The 19,879-nt window shown below is 43.4% G+C and overlaps 2 protein-coding genes across 2 annotated transcripts; one reads left to right on the forward strand and one right to left on the reverse strand.

Moving 5' to 3' along the window:
* Positions 1-2,504: 2,504 nt before the first annotated feature.
* Positions 2,505-4,649, forward strand: LOC141512995 (adenosine receptor A1-like). The gene has a single exon (XM_074222407.1). The coding sequence runs from the start codon at positions 2,535-2,537 to the stop codon at positions 3,162-3,164; it is 630 nt and encodes a 209-aa protein (XP_074078508.1). The 5' UTR covers positions 2,505-2,534; the 3' UTR covers positions 3,165-4,649.
* A 1,970-nt stretch (positions 4,650-6,619) lies between these two features.
* LOC141512996 (myosin-binding protein H-like) lies at positions 6,620-19,535 on the reverse strand. The gene is made up of 9 exons (XM_074222408.1): positions 19,225-19,535; positions 18,198-18,332; positions 17,305-17,472; positions 11,782-11,870; positions 11,115-11,310; positions 10,771-10,910; positions 10,046-10,205; positions 7,286-7,422; positions 6,620-7,185 (listed from the first exon to the last, which is right to left on the reverse strand). Exons 1-9 carry the CDS (start codon positions 19,433-19,435, stop codon positions 6,916-6,918), a joined length of 1,506 nt encoding a protein of 501 aa, XP_074078509.1. The 5' UTR covers positions 19,436-19,535; the 3' UTR covers positions 6,620-6,915.
* Between the last annotated feature and the right edge of the window lie 344 nt (positions 19,536-19,879).

Below are 19,879 nucleotides of genomic sequence, written 5' to 3' on the forward strand. Positions count from 1 at the left end.
TCTCACTTTTCTTCTCTCAGAAAATGCTTATAATCTAAACCATTTTCCTTGGCTGCTCTATCTCTCTGCTTGCCCCTAGAGATATCAAGTGTTTGCTAGCTCTTTTAGTCTCTTAGTTATTGCAATTGATTTACATTAGTTAAACTTGGGAAATGGTTATAATCTTTATTTATGTCAGATTTCTCTACACATTAATCATTTTTTTGTATTCCAGTGATCATTTAAATTGGTTGTCATATATTTTTCCAATTTTTATTCTTTTAGCATTATTTTCATCTTTGCTCTAAGTCAGTATTCTGACTATACATAGTGATTCCCACACTAGTAATGAATCAGATAAAATGTGATCAATTTATTGTTTTGTGACCTTGTCTGGTATTTGTCCCATTCCAACAAATCTGGAATCTTTAATGCATTATTGATAAATAGACTTGAAGCTTCTGTGAAGTCTATAAACCAATTGGTTTCTCATTTCTTATTCCTGAGCTACATTTTTTTGGTGGTCTTCCCCTTTGGCTAATTTTGCACTGAAGTCACTGAAGGACAAACTGTATGGTGATTTAATTTAAGACATTTTCTCCAGGTCTTACCATTTTTCTGCCTTCTCATTTTCTGTAACAGGTACTGGTCTTTATAATATTTTTATAAATACCTATTACAACCACTTCAAAAGAAAATGACCACAGAGGGGCGGCTAGGTGGTGCAGTGGATAGAGCACTGGCCCTGGAGTCAGGAGTACCTGAGTTCAAATCTGGCCTCAGACACTTAATAATTACCTAGCCCTGTGGCCTTGGGCAAACCACTTAACCCCATTGCCTTGAAAAATAAAAATAAAAGAAAATGACCATAGTTCTGAGAAATGATGGGGTTTTTTTTTTTGCCTCTAAGTATAAGATAGAAATCAATGCTGCCAATTCTTTGATTTTCCATTCAAAGTCATCTTTCTAATACAACTTCTTTTTGTCTTCTGGTTTCATTTATATTGACTTGAAGATGAATACTATTCATTTCCTTTAGCATTATGACCAGCTATCCATCACTGATCAAGGATCTCATGTTTAGAGTGCCAGTGGTCAAGTTCATATTTAGAGATGGTCTAAAAATTGTGCTTCCTCTGGTCCCCCCTTTCGGCTCCTGCATAAGCAATTACTGGACCCCAAGGATTCAAATACCAAGTAAAGCCTTTTGGTGTTGAGCCCCTCCTGGCTTGACTAGACCGGTTCCTTGAAAGCATAATCTTTTTCAAAACCTTTCCAGTATGGTAGGAACTTTCAAAGTCTAGCATGTATTGGAGTTGGTCTTTGTAGAGTGTAGTCATACATATTATAAATGGCTGTCTGAATTCATATCTAGATCTTCTAAGAAGGTCTATGTGAGGAAAGTCAGGGAATATGTTTTTAAAATTTTATTTATTTAAGGCAATGGGGTTAAGTGACTTGTCTGAGGTCACATAGCTAGGCAATTATTAAGTGTCTGAGGATGGATTTGAACTCAGCTACTCCTGACTTCAGGGCCAGTGCTCTATCCACTATGCCACCCTAGCTGACCCAAAAGTCAAGGAATATTAAAGTTAAATGTTAACATCAAAATGACAGCCTCATTTTGAGGAAAATCTAATTTCTTTGGTGTATATTACCAGGGAAAGATGATGCTTGAGGGCACCCAGGCTAGGTTTGGAGGGGCGTTCAAGGAAGGACTTTGAATTTGAGTCAGTTATTCAAGTTAAAGCTGGCTTAACTGCCTTTCTAGGTTATTATTTTTTTTTTTGGCAAGGCAAATGGGGTTAAGTGGTTTGCCCAAGGCCACACAGCTAGGTAATTATTAAGTGTCTGAGGCCGGATTTGAACTCAGGTACTCCTGACTCCAGGGCCTGTGCTCTATACACTGCACCACCTAGCTGTACCTTAACTGCCTTTCTATCTACTAACTTCTAGCCCGGGGTGGGAGGAATGGGTGTAAGTATAGAGTTCAACAGTTTGTTATTATGCTAGAGAGGTGCTGAACTGGTCCTTTAGGGTCTTGAGATTCTTTCTGAAATGGGATGCTTTTCTAATTTGTTCTCCAGAGGAGAACAGTGAGCTTCTCTGGTCATTTTCTTTTAAAATCTGTTTATAAGAACAAAGAGATTTAAAAAAAAATAGTACATTAATCATTTAACTGCCTCAGTCAATATAGACATGGAGCTATCAAACCCTAGCTTTTTTGAAAAATTTTAAATATCAGTTCAGTTTCTCAGTTTTCCATCAACTCTAGACACATAAAGGAGCCAGGCTATTTGGGGGTACAAGGGTAGACTGGATAACTCCTAAGATCTATCCCCAACTTTAAGATTAGAAAAATCTTTCTTTCCCTTGGTGTGAAGAGGCTGAAGTCTACTGAGAATGTGCAAATCTTAGCAAGGGGCAGAGAATGGGAGGGAGGAGGAGTTTCTCTTAGGTTCTGGGGGGAATGGGGTAGGGAAGGGGTCCCCTGGACTTTGACCCAGAGGTGAATGGACCTTCACAATTTTGTCTTCCTTACCCTCAGGTACAAGATGGTGGTGACACCAAGGAGGGCATCAGTGGCCATTGCAGGCTGCTGGCTACTCTCCTTCCTTGTAGGCCTGACACCCATGTTTGGCTGGAATAACCTGGAAAAACTGAAACAGGAGACCAACAGCAGCCTAGGTGATTTGGTAATTAAATGTGAATTTGAGAAGGTCATCAGTATGGAATACATGGTATATTTCAACTTTTTTGTCTGGGTCCTCCCACCTCTGCTGCTCATGGTTCTCATCTACCTGGAGGTCTTCTACCTGATCCGTAAGCAACTCAATAAGAAGGTGTCAGGCTCTTCAGGGGACCCCCAGAAGTACTACGGGAAGGAGCTGAAGATTGCCAAGTCTCTGGCCCTCATCCTCTTCCTGTTTGCCCTTAGCTGGCTGCCCCTACACATACTCAATTGCATCACCCTCTTTTGCCCAGGATGCCAAAAACCCAGCATCCTCATCTACACCGCCATCTTCCTCACTCATGGTAACTCAGCCATGAACCCCATTGTCTACGCCTTCCGCATTCAGAAATTTCGGACCACCTTCCTGCAGATCTGGAACCAGCATTTCCGATGCCGGGCAATGCCTCCATCTGATGATGAGGATCCCCCTGAGGAGAAACTGGATAATTAGACCTGAACTTTCCTATACTCCAACTTTCCTAACTTTATCCACATCACTCTTCATTGGGGTACCATGGTGTCTCTCTTCCACTCTCCTCTGCAAATTCCAATTCTTGTCTACCCATAGTTTCCTTGGAAGTGCCAAGGGAGAAAAACAGAGGAAGGGCCCTGAAGTGGAATCTAGAGCTTTAGACCATCTTCCTGATACCCCCATTCAGTTGGTTATGTGATCTGGGTCACCATGGGGTTATTATTCTCCTTTTACATATTCCTGGGGAGAAAGATAGGGGGATGCCTGTGGAAATGAATGGAATTGGATTCATTTTAAAGAAGGAAGGAGGCAAGATGGACCCTTTTGTTCTGAAGCAAATGAGGGAACCTGGAGGGGTGAAACCCAGGAAGATCTGGACAAGGGAGTTGGTTCCTAGAGCCCCCTTAGATGCTCATGGTGTGGCTTGGAGCAGGATGGGACAGAAGCCAGCTTCTGAGTTAAGGTGGGGTAGTTGGTAAGAAGGAGGGAGACTTCCCTTTCATTCCTTCCTGGTTCTGGAGGGGAAAAGTAGTTAGGGAAAGGCAACTGAGACCCAATATCAGCATCCTGAAATGAGAATATCATATCCTAAGAAATACTGGACAGTGCCCCAGCAGTAAGAACTGGGTCCTAAAACTGTGGGGGCAATTCCCTTCCCCTCCCCTCCATCCCATTCCTTGATAATTCCCAGGACACTGCCAAGAACTAGGACTCAGGTGACTTCTAGGAGAAACAGTGTCTTATGGCCCCTGGGGCAAAGAAGAGATGATGCTGTAACACTCCATCAGGAGGTAGCATTAGTTCTGCTACCTAACCATAAACAGACTCATTGGGGATGAGACCACTCCAGGATCCTTGATTATCTGGGGAGACCAGCTGGGCTCTGTCATCCCATCTTTGGGAAGAAATTGTAACTTTCAGAAGGACTGGAATTCTGGCACTAGGCTGAAGCCCATAGGAGGGGCAAGCCAGGCAGGTGTCATAATTTAAACCATCATGGGAGCTAGACGAGGGAGGAAGAGTTATGTCAATAAATGGAATCCATCTACCAGCATGAAGTGGAGGTGGATGTAGAAAACATAACACCTTCTGTGGATATGCCCTATGCTAACCCATTTGGGGAGTTGCCTTTGGGTACTCTCAAAAGTTGGGTGAGAAGTTTTTATCACCATTTCAAAGGGAAGAGAAAGACCTTCAAAAAGAAGGTGAATAGAGAACTTATAGATGAACTTAAATGATCTCTACCTTGGTTTGTTCTAGGCCTCCAAAGGCATCTTGGGATGAGTTAGTGCCAAGGTGGAGGGAGTTCTACTCTATAATGATAGAGGAGAAGTTTGGATCCTGGCTCTTGATCAGATCCCCATCAATCCACCTCAGCTTTCCTCCATGTGGAATGGGGGGCAGGGAATGGCTTCCAGAGTGGGGAAGAACTGGCCAATAAAGGATTATGAAACCAACAAGATACATTCATAGCACTAGTTGACTCAGGGTGATGGGAACAAGGGAATTAAGACTTAGAAGGGCTGATGTAGCCCATTGGAAGGTGGTGCGGTATTGGGTACTTTGGAGGCATAAGGGGAGGATGAGTGGGAACTTTGGTACATCAGATTAGCTGATGGGGTTTGGAGCTAATAGGAGGTGGGTCACTAAATGATCTGCCTATGTACTAAAAGGGATCCCCAAAGTCCATATTCAAAATAATCACTCCCTTCTCCCCAACCATGGTGTGATTTATCTGAAACATCTTTCAAGCCACACATTTATAGTGACACACCCAGAAACTCCACAGTGACCAATCCACAAACATTCAGAGTTGTGTGTGTGTGTGTGTGTGTGTGTGTGTGTGTGTGTGTGTTGGTGGTAAGGACTCCTGGTGATACATCTAAACAGATCCCTCAGAACCACAGCCTAGAGTACAACAACTGGCATTGACACCCTCAACACCATAGACACTTTTTTATTCAAGGACTCTACCCTGTTGAGTCCCCTGAAGCTGGTCTTTGAAACTCTGGAGAGCCAGCTCCCTCTCCCTGGTGGTCCATTGAGACCAGCTCTCCTGGCTCCAGTTTTGAGAGGAGAAAGGAGCTGAATTCCCAGCTGGTGTATTCACAGATAGGGGTCTCTTGGCCTGAAGATCCCAACTTGCCCTGGTGGAAGTTCCAGCATCTAGGAGAGAGAAGATCTCCTTAACCTACAAGAGGCAGAGCTCCTTTTCCAAAGGGGGGGGGAACCTATGGTATTCTCCACTCCCTTCTTATCTCAGGGATTGTCCCAAACTTCTGCCCCCAACCCTAAAAGGAAAAACAAGGATAGCCAACCATTTTAAAGAGCATGAAACTGAGGTTCAGAAAAATTGGTGACTTGTCAAATATAAGTTATGAAGTAGATGGAGAAGATTACAAAGAACAAGTGAAAGAGGACCTGGATTCAAATTTTGACTATCACTTTTTCTCTACATGGCCTTGGGCAAGTTTGTTAGCCTAAATCTAACTTACAAAAGTCTAACTGGGTGACTTAGAGATGGGCCTAGAGTTTGGAAGACTTGTCTTCATGAGTTCAAATGTAGCCTCAGTCTCTTATTAGTTTTGTGACCTTGGGCAAGTCACTTCAGTTTCCTCTACTATATCTTTGGTGGCAAACCACCCCAGTATTTGTGTCAAGAAAATCCCAAATGGTGTCAAGAAGAACTGTACACAACTGAAAAATGACTCAACAACAGCAAAAAGTCCCTACTAAAAATGAGAGGGCATATAGGAATGGATTAGAATGCTCCCCCAAGGTCCCCTTTCCAATGCAAAATAACAATAAAAATTAGTGGTAGAGTTGAGACCAGAGTTCAGATATCTTCAGCCTTCAGTGTCATATTCTTTCCATTTCCAAAACAAGGCTATCTCCCTTGTACTGGAACCCCTCCTTGTACCACCACAATCATATTAGGCAGCATTTATGCAGATTTTTAAGGTTTGCAAAGCATTTTACCAATATTCTCTCATTTGACCTTCCCAACAACTTTGAGAGGTAGATGAAGAAACTGAAGCAAACAGAGATGAAGTGACTTGCCTAGAGTCTCACAGCTAGTAAATATCTGAAGTTGTATTTGAACTTGGGCCTTCCTGAATCCAAGTCCAATACTCTGTCCACTGTTCCTCTATCTCTTTCTGGAGCAACCTCAGCTGGTCCTCCCTTCAAACTCTGTCTGGCTATACCCATGACTAAAGATTACCCCATTTTCCTTAGTGATAAAACCTCCCTGTCTTCCTTTTCTCCCATGCCCCAATCCTGCTGATCATAGTATTTCTCTATCCCTCAGCATTCCTGAGTCCATCACCTTATTAAAAGCCCCTAGATCATAACTTACCTTTTCAGTCTGAAACTCTCGGTATTCTTCAGTGTGTGGCAGAAAACTGTAAGAAGATTCCCCCTGTCAGAGGTCTGTGGGGAAGGAGAAACCCTCCTCCCAGCTGTGTCAGCATCTTGAGTTTCTGGATGCCAGAAAGAGACCATCTCCCTCCTCCTCCTGGGCTTGTCCATTGTCTCCAGAATAGGAAGGGGGGCCCACAACCTCACACTGACACTTGACCCTCATATCCAATGTTTTTCCCATTTGTCAAATAACTTTAAGATCTGACCTGTATGTCTCCCACTGCCATCCCTTCTTGGGCTAGTTTTCCTCCAAGGATGTTCTAAAAATCTACCTAGCTCGATTCAGTTCGAAAGTGATGGAGTAGGACTAAAAAAAGTTTGCTTTAGCATTAATCTCTGCAATGGGGGTCTGCTCCCACCCCCCACATCTTTCCTCACTGAATCCTTCACCTTTCACATCCAGCCGACAGTCCACAGATGCCTCGCCCAGGGCATTGATGGCTTTGCAGGTGTAAACACCTGCATCAAAAGGACTGGGCTTCCGGATCTCCAGGGAGCAGACGCCTTGTTCACTGAGGGCCCGGTATTTGGGGTTGCCTTGGATGTCCATCTTGTTTTTCATCCAGATGATCTTGGGCTGGAGAAGGAAGAGTATAAGGAATATGGGTGGGGGAGCTGGAGAAATGTGCCTTTCCCCTTCCTCACTAAACCATTCCCTTCCCATCTGAGCATCTCACCTTGGGGGTTGCTCGAACAGAACAGAACAGCTGGGTGCTATAACCGGGGGTGGTCGTGTGGTCTGCCAGGGGATGGGTAAACTTGGGGGCTTCTGAGAAGTCTCTTTCTGGGATGCCTTCTTTCTTGCTAACAGTATCTGAGAAGGGGAGATGGGAATAGAGTGAAGCAAGGGTCCAAAACTCCAGGAAGCTGCAGTCATTGGGAAAGAAGCCTCTTTACTCCCCTCACCACCTTGGAGTAACAGCACTCCCAACATATATTCTGTAAAATTGAAGATACTTTCATATGTATGACCTCAATGCAAGCTTACAATGATACTATTGAAAATAGGTAGGGTTAAAAAAAAAGAAAACGGGTAAGGTAAAGTTTATTATCCCTGCATTGCATATGGGGAAGTTGAGGCCTGCAGAATGTCAAGTAAGTGACTTGTCTGGTGAGTATTTAGGGACTGGACAAGGTTCCCAGGTCAGAATTCTTCAAGAATTGGGTTGAAGGGGAAGGAGGGAAAAATGAATGAAGGGGGGAAAGAGGAAGAAGTTCATGAAATCTGTCTCCCTAGAGTGCTGAGACAGGGTCCCCAGCTCCTGGCACCCTTGGGAGGCAGGGTGTGAGTAGCTTATAGGAACTTAGATATAGGGAGACAGACAAAGGAAAGCAGAGAATGAAGATAAAATAGAAATAAACTCATGGAGCAATCTATTGTACATATATAAACTACTCTGGGTGATCCGAGAGAACATTGATTTTTCTTTTGGCAAGATAATCATTTTCCTTATTCTGTTCTGCTTGGGTGATATCACAGCCAGTCTGCCTTCCTTGAGCCTCCCCTTTTGAGGGTTAGTGGGGCAAGGCAGGGTAAGAAGGCAGTCATTCTGGGGATCAGGCAGGTATGTGACCAGAGATGATCATACTGCTGAGTTTTGACAAAAAACAGAACTAAATGAATGCACTGTAGTGCTGTTGGTCAGGAAATCAGAATTGAGGCTTGATTCTGCTGAGTGGCTATCTCTCTTAAGTCTCAGTTTCCTCCTCTGTAAAATGAAGACATTTTCATTAGATAATTTCTAAGATCCTATTAGTTCTAACATTCTGTCATTCTAAACAGTTCCCTCTACTACTTAGTTATATGACCTTGGGCCAGTTAACCCCCTTTCTCAAGCCTCTTTCATCAGCAAAATGAGGGGTGTGAAAAACATGATCCCTGAGGTCCCTCCAACTGTAAATCCTAAAATTCTCTGAAGGTGACACATTCCAATCATGGAAATGCTTCCCTCATTAGAAACTGCTTTCAGAACCCACTGACAAGCCTCAACATAGTTTGAACCCCAAGCTAATTGAGCTCCAATTGATGTTTAACTACTTTCAAAAAACTACCCTTAATATTCAATGATCTGCCAACACTGAGGGTATTTCTTTAAAAAATGCTTCTCTAGCCACCTTGGGTTAAAGAGAAGACCCTGAAATGCTTGGAGATATCTTTCTCTGAAATAAGTATTTGGCCTACGAAGGGGACAATATGCATTTGGACATATAATTAAATTCAACAAACTTTTGTTAAGCCCCCACCGTCTGCAAACACTGTACTACAAATGAAAGATATAAAGATATGACTAAGACCTGACTCTCAAGGAACATAAATCCTAATGGATATGGAAAAAGACAGTCCACAAATAGCCATGAGAAGATAGATTTCATAAGATAAGTGCTGAGAAGAAAAATCCAGGCAAATGTTATTTTAAACCTGAGTGAGGCCAGATCACTTTCACTGGGGGGGGGGGGTAGGAAGAGGCAAGGAAAGGCTTCACCTAGGAAGTGCCATCTGTCTTGGAGTGGAAAGAACCTCAACTGATAGAGATGGGAGTAGGGACTAGGAGGAGCAGGTGAGAGGGCAATTTGTTCTGGACATGGAGAATTGTTTTGAGCAAAGATATGGAAATGAGAGAGGGCAGAATGAGAACATTAAATGAGAGCTATAGACAGAGAAAGTCCAGTGGCTGGACTATTAACAGCATAATAGTACTCTAGACATGAAGTGGGGAAGAGCAGGTGGCACAGTGAATAGAGTTCTGAACTTGAATCAGGAAGACCCACATTCAAAACCTGCCTCAGATACACTCAGCTATGTGACTCTGGGCAAGTTATTTCACCTCCAGTTTGCCTCAGATTCTTCATCTGTAAAATAACGATGATAAAAATAATATTCACGGGATTTTTGTGAGAGGCAAATGAGATGAGATGGATAGTGCTTTGTAAACCTTGAAATGTTTTATAAATTTTCACTATTATTAGTGGCAGTAATAGTATGAAATGAGGTTGGGCAGGTGGATTGAGATCAGATTGTGGAAAGTCAGTCAGAAATTTATCCGTAATTTCGAGGCTGTGAGAAGCTTTTAAATGTTACCAAGTAGAAAGAATAACCAGCCTCAGAATTTTAAAATAAAAATTGTGTGTGTGTGTGTAATAGAAGGGGAAAAGAATGAGCAGAATGAGAAGACAAAAATGAAGAGAAAGAGAGAGAGAGAGAGAGAGAGAGAGAAGAAAGAGAAAAGGAGAGGAGAAAAGAAAAAAAGGAGAAAAAAGAAAAGAGAAAAATCAAGGAGTAAATGTGAGAAGAGGAGAGAGAGAGAAAAGAGGAGCAGAGAAGAGAAAGTATAGAGGAGTGAATTTGAGAGGCTCAGCTTGATTGGGACCCTCAGATGTTCTCCCTTCCAGGACCCTGGGAACCTAGGAACCTAGGGAACCTGGAAACCTAGACTCACCTGCCTTCTGGATGTGAGCTAGCTGGGCAGTGACAGGAGCTGTTTCACTCAGGCCACATTGGTTTTCTGAGAAGACCCGGAAGAAGTAAGAATTGCCAATGATGAGGTCAGACACTGTACAGCTTGTCCGGTGGCATCGCTCGAAGACTGTAAACCATTGCTATAGGGACCCCAGCACCAAGTCACTCAGATACCCTGCCCTCTTCTCCTCTGCTCACTGATCCCAACCCATCCATTGAAATCTGAGCCATTTATGCCAGTATTAGTCCTACCTGAGTTGGGTAGAAGGGAGAGGTCCCAAAGGGTAGGAGGATGAGAATAGGTGACAAGAATCCCAGGTTTTTCCTTCCCATCTTAGACCTCCATAATGTTCAGACATACCCCCCCCCCAATCAGTCCCTCCACCCCACACTCCAGAAATTAATTTGAGATAATAACATTTGCATTTACATAGTGCCTTAAGCCTTACAACCAGTTATCCTCATAATAACACTAGAAATTTGGAAGCACAAGCATATATTTCCATTTTACAGATGAGGAAATTGAAGCAGATGGAAACTGTCTTGCCTGTGATCCTACAGGGAGTAATCCCCTGGAATTTATCCCCAAACCTCTCTATTTATGTTCAAACTTCTTCCTATTATGACATGCTATCATCCTCCCCCTGTGGTCCTCTGAAGGGAGCCCCCAAGACCCCTCCAACCCTGCCATCACTCTTAACTCACCCTTGTCTTCTGATCTGCTTTTTGGACTGTGTAGCCCAGTAATTCTGTGTTGCCAGTGTCCCCTGGGGGTGTCCACTCCAGAGCAGCATTGAAGCCCCACACATCCAACAACTTGATGCTTTGGGGGGGTCCAGGTTTCTCTGAAAGACGAGGCAGTATTTGGGACCACCACCCTCTCCATGGTTGTAAATCCCTACCATCGCACCCATTTTCCTTGGCTCACAAGCCCAGAGTGGCAAAGTGTCTGTTGCTTTCCCCAGGACTGGTCTGACCCCTCTCTGTACTACAGACCCAAGGGTTCCCCCAGGATGGCTTTGTTTCTCTCCTTTCTCCCTTAGTCATACCGATCACCAAGATGTCAATCGTAGCTTTGGCCTCTAGACCTTCCAGTTGAACACTCATCTCGTAATGACCTGAATCAACCCTCTGGGCTGAGCGAATGAAGAGGATGGAATCTTGTTCCCCATTCCGCACATTCACACGTTGTGTGTCCAGGGCATTGCCATTATGAGTCCAGGTGACCTGAGGCTTGGGCTTCCCCTGGGTGGGGTAGAGGAAAGGGAAGAAAAGCAGAAAAGATGATTATATTTCTATTATAAAAATTATATAAATTTCTTAGTGATCCCAGTTAACTTTTATGCTTCTGATTTTCCTGGCAGGGAAGCTGTGTCTGTGGTTAACAAGACCTGGAGGCTCCTTCCCATGCTTTCAGCAATCTTGATGAGAGATAGCTGTCACACTAGGCAGAGAACAATGGGTTTGAATATTGGATTTTCCTGGCCAACAAATGAGCAAGAAGACTATGATCTGGGGCTGGCTTTATGAGACCCCACTGAATGAAAGAAGTCCTTCTCTTTGGGGACAATGTATTAGATCACAGGATCACGAATCTAGAGCTATTGGGGAACTAAGAAATCATTTTACATCTTAGAGATGATGATATTGAGGTTTAAGACATAAAAGGTCAGGATCTCAACCTCTCTCCCCTCCCCCAGGGAAAGGCATACTCACTTGGAAAGGGATCTGGAGATTAATGACCTCTCCAACCTTGCGAATGTAGGTCTGGCGCAGATATCGGGGGACTCGGATCTTGGGGGCCTCTGAATCAGAAAGAGAACAATGGGCCCAGCCATCAGCTCCCTTGAGAAGGAAGTTGGGGGTCTTAGGGTGGTGAAGGGAGAAAATTTGGGACAAAGAATCTGATTTGACTCTCTCTCTCTGCCTGCCTCCCTGTCTCATTCTCTATGTTTCTCTCTGTCTCTTTCTCTATCTTTCTGCCTCTCTCTGTGTTTCTCCCTGTCTCTCTTGCTTCTGTTTCTCTGTCTCCCTTTTGTCTCATTCTGGGACCCTACTAACTTCTTGGGATTCCAGCATTGTACTTCTTGGATAGAGAGGACAATGTCTCATATCCTAGGGTGTTCTTGGAGATCCCAGGGAAGAGCATGGCAGAGCGGGTTGGGGGGGCAGAGTGAGTGGCATGACTCCCTGCTCTCCTGGGGAACCCCAGCACATGATGCCTGAGAGTGTTAAATAAACATCCCTGGCATTCTCTTGGCAATTCTAGCTATGTCAGATGAGGATTTGCCCTGGGCTCCAATTCCTTCCCTGCCTCACCCTGGTAAAAACCAGGCTCTGCACCTGTTCACCTGATGGCCCCAGATTTTCTGAGGAAGGGAGGAAATAAATCTTCCTCCTCACTCCAGAACCCCATATTTCCCCTTTGGGAAGTTCACATGCACCTGTCAGAGATTATTTTGTTCTAGGTTCCATTATCCCTAATTCAATCAACACTATCTCTTCTTTTCTAAGTATGGTGGGAGGGAAGGAGACAGTCCATTCCATTTCTGTTAACTTCATAGTTAGGGAGCCTAAAACCTCACTTTAATCTCTCCAAGATGAAGTCAGAAAACTTTTGGTTCCCTTATGGATTCCTTGGGAGATGGGGGAGAGTACCCATATTCTTGGGGTATACATGGAAAGAAGAAACATGTAGCAGGGGAAAACCTCATGGTAAGGCATGAAACCCCTATCTTGGAGTCAAGGTTAGGGAAGAGGAAGAACTATCTGATTCCTCAAGCCCCCTTAGTATGGAAAGGTCCTATTCCATAGGTATCCAGGTCCTCTGTAGAGCTATGATGAGAGCTACATCTGACTCATCCCCCAAAGAAGATCTGGTTCCTCCAGTGATGGACATTACCAGGCTCCTCACATCCCTTTTCTCAGAGTCTCTCCTCTCTTAGACAAGTCTGTATCCTGTTTTGGTGATAAACTCTGAGGAGACTGTAATGGTGGCAATGAGAGATCATCTCTGGAAGGGTCCTTAGAGATCAGCAAATAACAGAATCAAAAAGTGAACAATTTCAAGCTGAAGGAGACCTTGGAGACCACTTAGTCCAACCCCTTCTTCATATAGATGAGGAAACTGAAACCCAGGGAAAGTACACGAACTTCCCAAAATCCCACAGTGGAAGAACTAGGATTCTAACTCATTTCCTCAAACTATTAAATTCAGTGCTCTTTCTGCTAGATCAAACTTTTTGTAAATGAGAAAATGGAGGTAGAGAGATGAAATGATTTATCCATGGTCACCCAGAGGGCAATAATGGCAATGAGGTGGTTCAACACAGATCTTTAAATCCTGCCTTAAACACTTATTGTGTGACCTGGGGCAAATAATAAACCTCTTTCTGCCTTGGTATCCTTATCTGTAAAATGGTGATAATAATAATGATAACACATAATAAGGTCTCTCTCTCTTTCTCTCTCTCTCTCTCTATATATATATATCCATATATATATATATATATATATATATATATATATATGTCTTTCTCCCTCTATAAGAGAGACAGAGACAGAGACAGAGACAGAGATAAGAGAGAGATAAAAGAGAAGGGAACTGGGGAGATCTGCAAACAAAGTAGAAGTAGCAATAGAATTAGTAGTAGCACTAGCAGCAGTAGAAGTAGTAGTAGTAGTAGTAGTAGTAGTAGTGGCAGCTGGGTTCAAATCCAGCCTCAGACACTTAATTACCTAGCTGTGTGGCCTTGGGCAAGCCACTTAACCCCATTGCCTTGCAAAAAAAAATCTAAAAAAAAAAATAAAAGAAGTAGTAGTAGTGGTGATGGCATGAAAGTAGTAGTAGCGGTAGTAGTGGCCATAGCAATAGTGGTAATGGTGGTAGTAGTAGGAAGAGGAGTAGTAATATTAGTAGCGGTGGTAGTAGAACCAGTACTTGAATCCAAGTCCTCTGACTCCATTCCCTGTAATTTTTCTATGGAAGAGACCTTTGAAAATATCTAATTAGAGGGTCATTGGGTGATGAATTGATATCTTTCTTTCCATCATGGCAGTGTTGAGAAGAGAGACCCCAGTATCTGAGGACAGGAAGGAGGGGTAGGGACACTCTGTCTGTCCTGGTATTAAATATCAGGCATCTGCTGGTCCAGGATGCCATTCCTTTTTGGAACAGAGGAATGATTTTGAAGCAGCTGAAGTGGGGAAAGGAATGCTTGGCAGGTCCAGGTGACAGTAGGGAAGGACAGCTGAGCAGTTGAGGTCCTTGGACAACAGGGCCTCTCCCCTCCATTCCTTTGGGAGGGCCTTGGTTATTCATACTTTCTCCCTGCCCCCATCCTTTCCATTTTCTCTCCAGGAAATTCCTTCCTCCTTTTACTCCAGAGGAATTTTAATGAAGTGGAGTGTCAGCAATGTCTGGCTTGTTTGATGGTGTTATCCTGTTTCTTACACAAGTGCCTGGACTCCCAATAGGGGCTGCCTCAGCTTAGTACTTTTGCCAGGGAATAGGGAGTCTTGCCCTATCTTATCAGGTGCATCATAGTCTGTTTTGGGGATAAAGCCCTGCTCTAGGGACTTGGGCTAAAAATGGCCCTAGGCTAACTGTTTGGAACTTTGATATTTTCTTATTTTCCAAAATCCAGATATAGGGCACCAAAGAATCATTTCCCCTCACAAACTAGGGATTCTCTCTGCTTCATTATGTGTTAGGGGTACAAAGAATAGATTCTCTAGGATTGGAAGGACCTGGGGAGAACATCCCCCCCATTCTTAGCCTTTGGAGGGGTCAAATCTCCCCAGGTTTAAATGATGGAAATTTGGGGGGTTTCAAGAAACACCAGGGAAGACAACTTGGAAGAAAGGTATAATGAGAAGAGTACCAGACTGAACCAAGAATCAGGAGACCTGGATTCGAGTCTTGCCTGTGGGACATGGGACAAGTCACTTTACTTTTCTGGCTGGGCTTCAATGTCCTCACCTGTCAATGATGGCATAGAAGCAAATGAATCTCTCAGAACCTTTATCAGGATAAGATTCTGTTATCCTAAGACACTTAAACTACTTTTTCTGTAGACTTTGAAAACTAGTCCAACTTATTCCTAAAGATTCCAGTTGGAATAGTTCTGGAGCCTACTTCTTTGTGAATGGGCCTTGTCACTTCATTAGGTAGAATGTATGGGAAACCAGGAAGAATTGAGTTTAAATTTAGCCTTAGTTGTGTGACCTGAGTGTCACTTAATTTCTCTGTGCCTCAGTTTCCTTATCTATAAAATAAAAGTATTGAACACAATGGTCTCTGAGATCTCTTCCATTTCTAAATATATAATCTTGAATCTCAGTTTCTCGATCTCCATAATAAGGAATTTTGGCTAAATGGTCCTTTGGCTTTAAATTCTATGAGCCCAAGCCCTTCTTTCTGTCACAGAGTCCCCTTTATTTCATCCTTGGAGGGCCCGTTTACAGTTTTGTATCTTTGCCTGAATTGTCTCAAAGACCCAAGAGGACCCTTCTGCTTATTTAATGGGAGAGGAGGAGAGAAATAACCAGTGTGGCAAGGGGAAGAAGGAAGGAGAAGACACAGACCTCAGGACACCTGCTTCTTCATGTCTTTCTCCACCCTGGGGCCACAAATGATCCCTAGGGAGCTCATATCAGACCAAGTGACTCATTGCCATCAGGATTCTGAAACCTGATCAGCCCTTCCAAGGCGGTAACTAATAGGAATGAGGCTAATGCACCCTGCAAATAGAAATATTAGTAACAGGGACAGGATGGTTGAGTTCCAAGGTCTTTAGTCTGTCTCTCTTTCTCCTCTTTTCCCCCCAGATTTGTTCTTTTTCTAGAATCCTAGGATTTAAAAATGAGATGTGTTCAGACAAGTCAACAACATTTACAGATCATTTACAGATTAGAAAACTGAGGCCCAATGAACTGAACTAGTTTGGCCAAACACACAAGTAATAAGGAGCATACCTTGGATGTAAAACCCATCTGATTCTGAATCCTTTGCTTTTTCCTATATTCCCTAATACCTTCTCCCAATCTCCCTAATTCTGATTCCTCATTATGGGTCATATAGTCAGCCTATGGCCTGACCCTATGAGCTCCCTCTTCAATTAGCTCTCCTAGGTCTAAGCCATCCTTCACTTGGTCTCTAATGAGATTTTCCTAAAACACAGGTCTGACTATGTCACCACACCTCCTCAATAAACTCCAGTGGTTCTCTATTGCCTCCAGGATCAAATACAAAATGCTGTTTGCCTTCCAAGCCCTTCATAACCTGACCCCTCTCCTACCTTTCCAGTCTTCTCAATACCTTCCTCCCCAACAGTAACACTGGTCTCCAGGTCATTCACAAACAAGATCCTTCATCTCTCTGTTCTGAGCATTTTCTTTGGCTATTCCCCAAGCCCTACAATATTCACCCTTCTCATCTCCATCTCTAGGCTTCTTTTAAATCCAATTAAAATTGAATCTTTTGCATAAAGTCTTAATTCTGGTGATTTTCCCTCTGCTAATGTTTTTCTTTTTAATCTCCAATATAACTTATTGCACATATTTGTTTACTTATTCTGTCTGACATTTGACTATCTTTTGCCTCTTTTTATATACTCAATTCTTAGCAGAGTGTCTAATTGTTTGACTGGCTTTAGAAGAATTTGGGACAGAACAATGCGTCTTTGGAGGGCAAGAATGTTTCTGTGGCAATAGAGTTGAGATTAGCTATACCAGGGACCCTTGAGTCTGAGGGACAAGAGATCCTAAAACAAATGCCTAGGTAGCAGCATGTTGTCCTAGAAAGCATTATGAATCTGAAATTAGAGGTTCAAATCCTATTTTGGTTACTTATGTCCATGGGAAAATCATTTATTTTCTTTGACTCCAACCTTCCTCCTTCGTGAGATGAGGGAACGGACAAAATGAGCTCTTAAGATTCTTTCTGGTTCTAATTCTAAAGATCTCTTTTAGCCTTCCCTGAAGGACACTTCCCTTTTGGTATCCTTTGCCTCTTGACAGGGCAATGGTCCAGACTGAGAGATATTTGCCACTTGAAGGGTCTAAGGTTTTTCTACTTTGTAGACATGGTTGATCAAGACTTCAGTTTAAGGAGACTGATTCATCCCAAGTCTTCCTTCCCTTTCTGAGACCTCAAGGTCCTTCTGCCTCCCTCATGGCTCTAGGAGCAATGGATATGGGGAGGTGGCTGGAAGATGAAGAGATGGAGTGATACTTTACCAATGAACTCCTTGATATGGACAGGCTGGTCCAAGACAGCAGCAGGGCCAGCTCCCACCAAACTCATGGCAGATACTCGAAAAAAGAGCTTGCTTCCTATAGCCAGGTTTCGCAGGGTATGTTGGGTCACCATCATGGGTTGTGCATTCACTGGTACCCACTCTGAGGCTAGGGAACAATGGGAGAAATCAAGTGAGAACCTTGCTGTGTGAGTTTGGTGAAACTACCCTTTCTCTCTCTCTGAACCTGTTAACTCCATTTTTCCCCTTCCCAATGTCCAAGACACCCTGTATTTCAAGTCCCTTCTAGCTCACTGCTTCTTCCTGAGAACTTAGGCAGAGACAGAGTTGCTGGGAACCAGAGAGGACATGCAAGATGTGAAAAATTACCCAGCAAAGCAGAAGCAGAGAACAGAACCTCATTAATTCTATGAGGATGAAAGGACAGAGGTTGAAAACCACAGCTAGAATTGCTTCCTTTATTTTTCATTTTAGATTCTCAGAGAATCTTGGAGGGTTGGGGGAGGTGGGAAACCTTTCTGTAGTCATCTCATTGATTTCTCTGTTTTTAATCTAATTCATCAGACTTTTATTAAGATTTTAATATATGCCAGACTCTATGGTAGGTGCTTAACATTACAAGATGACAAATCACATAGACCGTGCTTTCAAAGAGCTTATCAATCTGTTCTGGAGATGGGTAATACCTTCTCCCAGATAAATATGTGGAATAGGGAGAAGTAATAGTGGGTGTCTGGAAGTCCTTCAGAAATGGAGATCCCTCTGCTTTCCCTTGGGTACCCCTACTGAAACTAAGCTAGGTATAATCTGAAGGCTTTGATGATTTCTTGACTGTCTCTTAGGTCTTCTTCTACCTAAGTCTGGGCTACTCACCTCCCTCTGGACAATATTCCAGCATGTAACCTTTTATCCCCTGTCGTCCGAGGTTTTCTGGAGGTTCCCAACTCACAGTCACTGAGCTGTCAGTGACATCTTCCACTGTCAGTAGCAATGGGCAACTGGGGAGATCTATAGGAAGAAGTCTTGAGATTAGTGAGGTCAGGGCTCAACCATCTCCTCCCTTCCCTTACCATAAAAATGATGATGATGATGATGATGATGATATTGTTTTTTGGACAGGACTTGTGATCTTATCAGTGTAGAGGAGAACCTTCCCCTATCAATGCAGATGAACACTGGTTCTGCAACTTGGAGGCTTGAAAATAATAGTGATAATGATAAAAATTTCATTTATAGAGTGCTTTGAGGTTTGCAAAGAACTTTACAGATATTATGTCATTTGATTTGAAAGGAGGCAGGTTCTATTGATCCCCATTTTACACATGAGGAAATTAAGGCAGAATTATTATCATTAAGTGAATTGCCCAGAATCATGTAGTAGCATTTAAACTTATGTTTTCAAGACCAGTCCTTTATCTACCCCACACTTAGATGTTATGTGACTTCTTCAGGGTCACAAAACCAGGATATGTTAGTGATAGAGTTTGAATCCAAGTTTTCCAGACCCTGAGGACCAACTCCACAATCACTCTTTCATGCCAGTGACAATAGACACTTAAACAGTATTTTAAGGTTTGCAGAGTACTTTATATACACTAATATACAACAATTATACAGTACAGCTATGTGGTAGGGACTATAGAAATGATTATATCCAAAATACAGATGATAAACTGAAGTTTGGAGTAATTAAAGGCTTGCTTATGGAAACACAGCTAGAGAGCATTGAAGATGGGATTCAAACCCAGGTTTTTCCGAGACCAAATTCAGTGTTCTTTCTATTCCATGCCAATACCCAATAATAACGCAACTTTTATGATATTTAACAAAGCATTCTCTTTCTTATACTATCTGCCTCCCACCTCCACCTCTCTCTATCCTCATTCCCTATTCTCTTCACCTTCACTTGCAGGTGGGGGCTTGGAGGCAGCAGGGGGTCCTGGGCGAGGCTCCTCTGAAGCTGGTTCTTTGGGCTCCTTCACTGTCTCTTCCCTTGTGGATTCTGGAACTGCTTCTGCCTTGCTTGGTTCTGGGGTGAGCTCCTTGACATGTTCTGAAACCTCTTCCTCTGGCTTGCAGATTGGGGTTTCAGCTTCTGCTTCTCCAGGCATCCTTAGGTTGGATTTGGGCTCTGAATTCAGGGTGATCTAGGCAGGTAGATGTCTCTGGGGCTCCTGGGGGACAGACACGATGCCGAACTGTGGGCTTATATAGTCAGTAGCCACCCCGCCTCCCAACCAAACTATTCCCAGCTGTGGGGTCAGGTCAAGCTGGGGGAATGAAGGGGGGGGAGAGTAGGGAGAAGGCCAAGGCAGTTGCGGCCAGGAATAGCTCTAGGAGGAGGGGCCTTGAGAGCCCCCTGAGGAGTCGACTTCTCTGTCACCCCTGGATCCTTTTATTTCTCTAGTGCTCCATCTAGTCTGATGGGTACCCAAGAGGTAAGGAGGGCACCTGCTGAAGACAGGAAGGGTCAAGGGACAGGAAAGGAAGGGGAACCTTTCACCTGGAAAATGACTCTAGATCAGATTTCATTAGCTCAGTTTCCATGTGCTCCC

Source organism: Macrotis lagotis, chromosome 2 (genome assembly GCF_037893015.1).
Source record: "Macrotis lagotis isolate mMagLag1 chromosome 2, bilby.v1.9.chrom.fasta, whole genome shotgun sequence".
Classification (NCBI taxonomy): domain Eukaryota; kingdom Metazoa; phylum Chordata; class Mammalia; order Peramelemorphia; family Peramelidae; genus Macrotis; species Macrotis lagotis.

Coding starts and splice junctions, on each gene's coding strand:
- LOC141512995 (XM_074222407.1), top strand. CDS start 2,535: ATGGTGGTGACACCAAGGAGGGCATCAGTGGCCATTGCAGGCTGCTGG.
- LOC141512996 (XM_074222408.1), bottom strand. CDS start 19,435: ATGCCTGGAGAAGCAGAAGCTGAAACCCCAATCTGCAAGCCAGAGGAA. Junction 17,473..18,197: donor GGAATATTGTCCAGAGGGAG/GTGAGTAGCCCA, acceptor ATTGTTCCCTAG/CCTCAGAGTGGGTACCAGTG. Junction 11,311..11,781: donor ATCTCCAGATCCCTTTCCAA/GTGAGTATGCCT, acceptor TACCCCACCCAG/GGGAAGCCCAAGCCTCAGGT.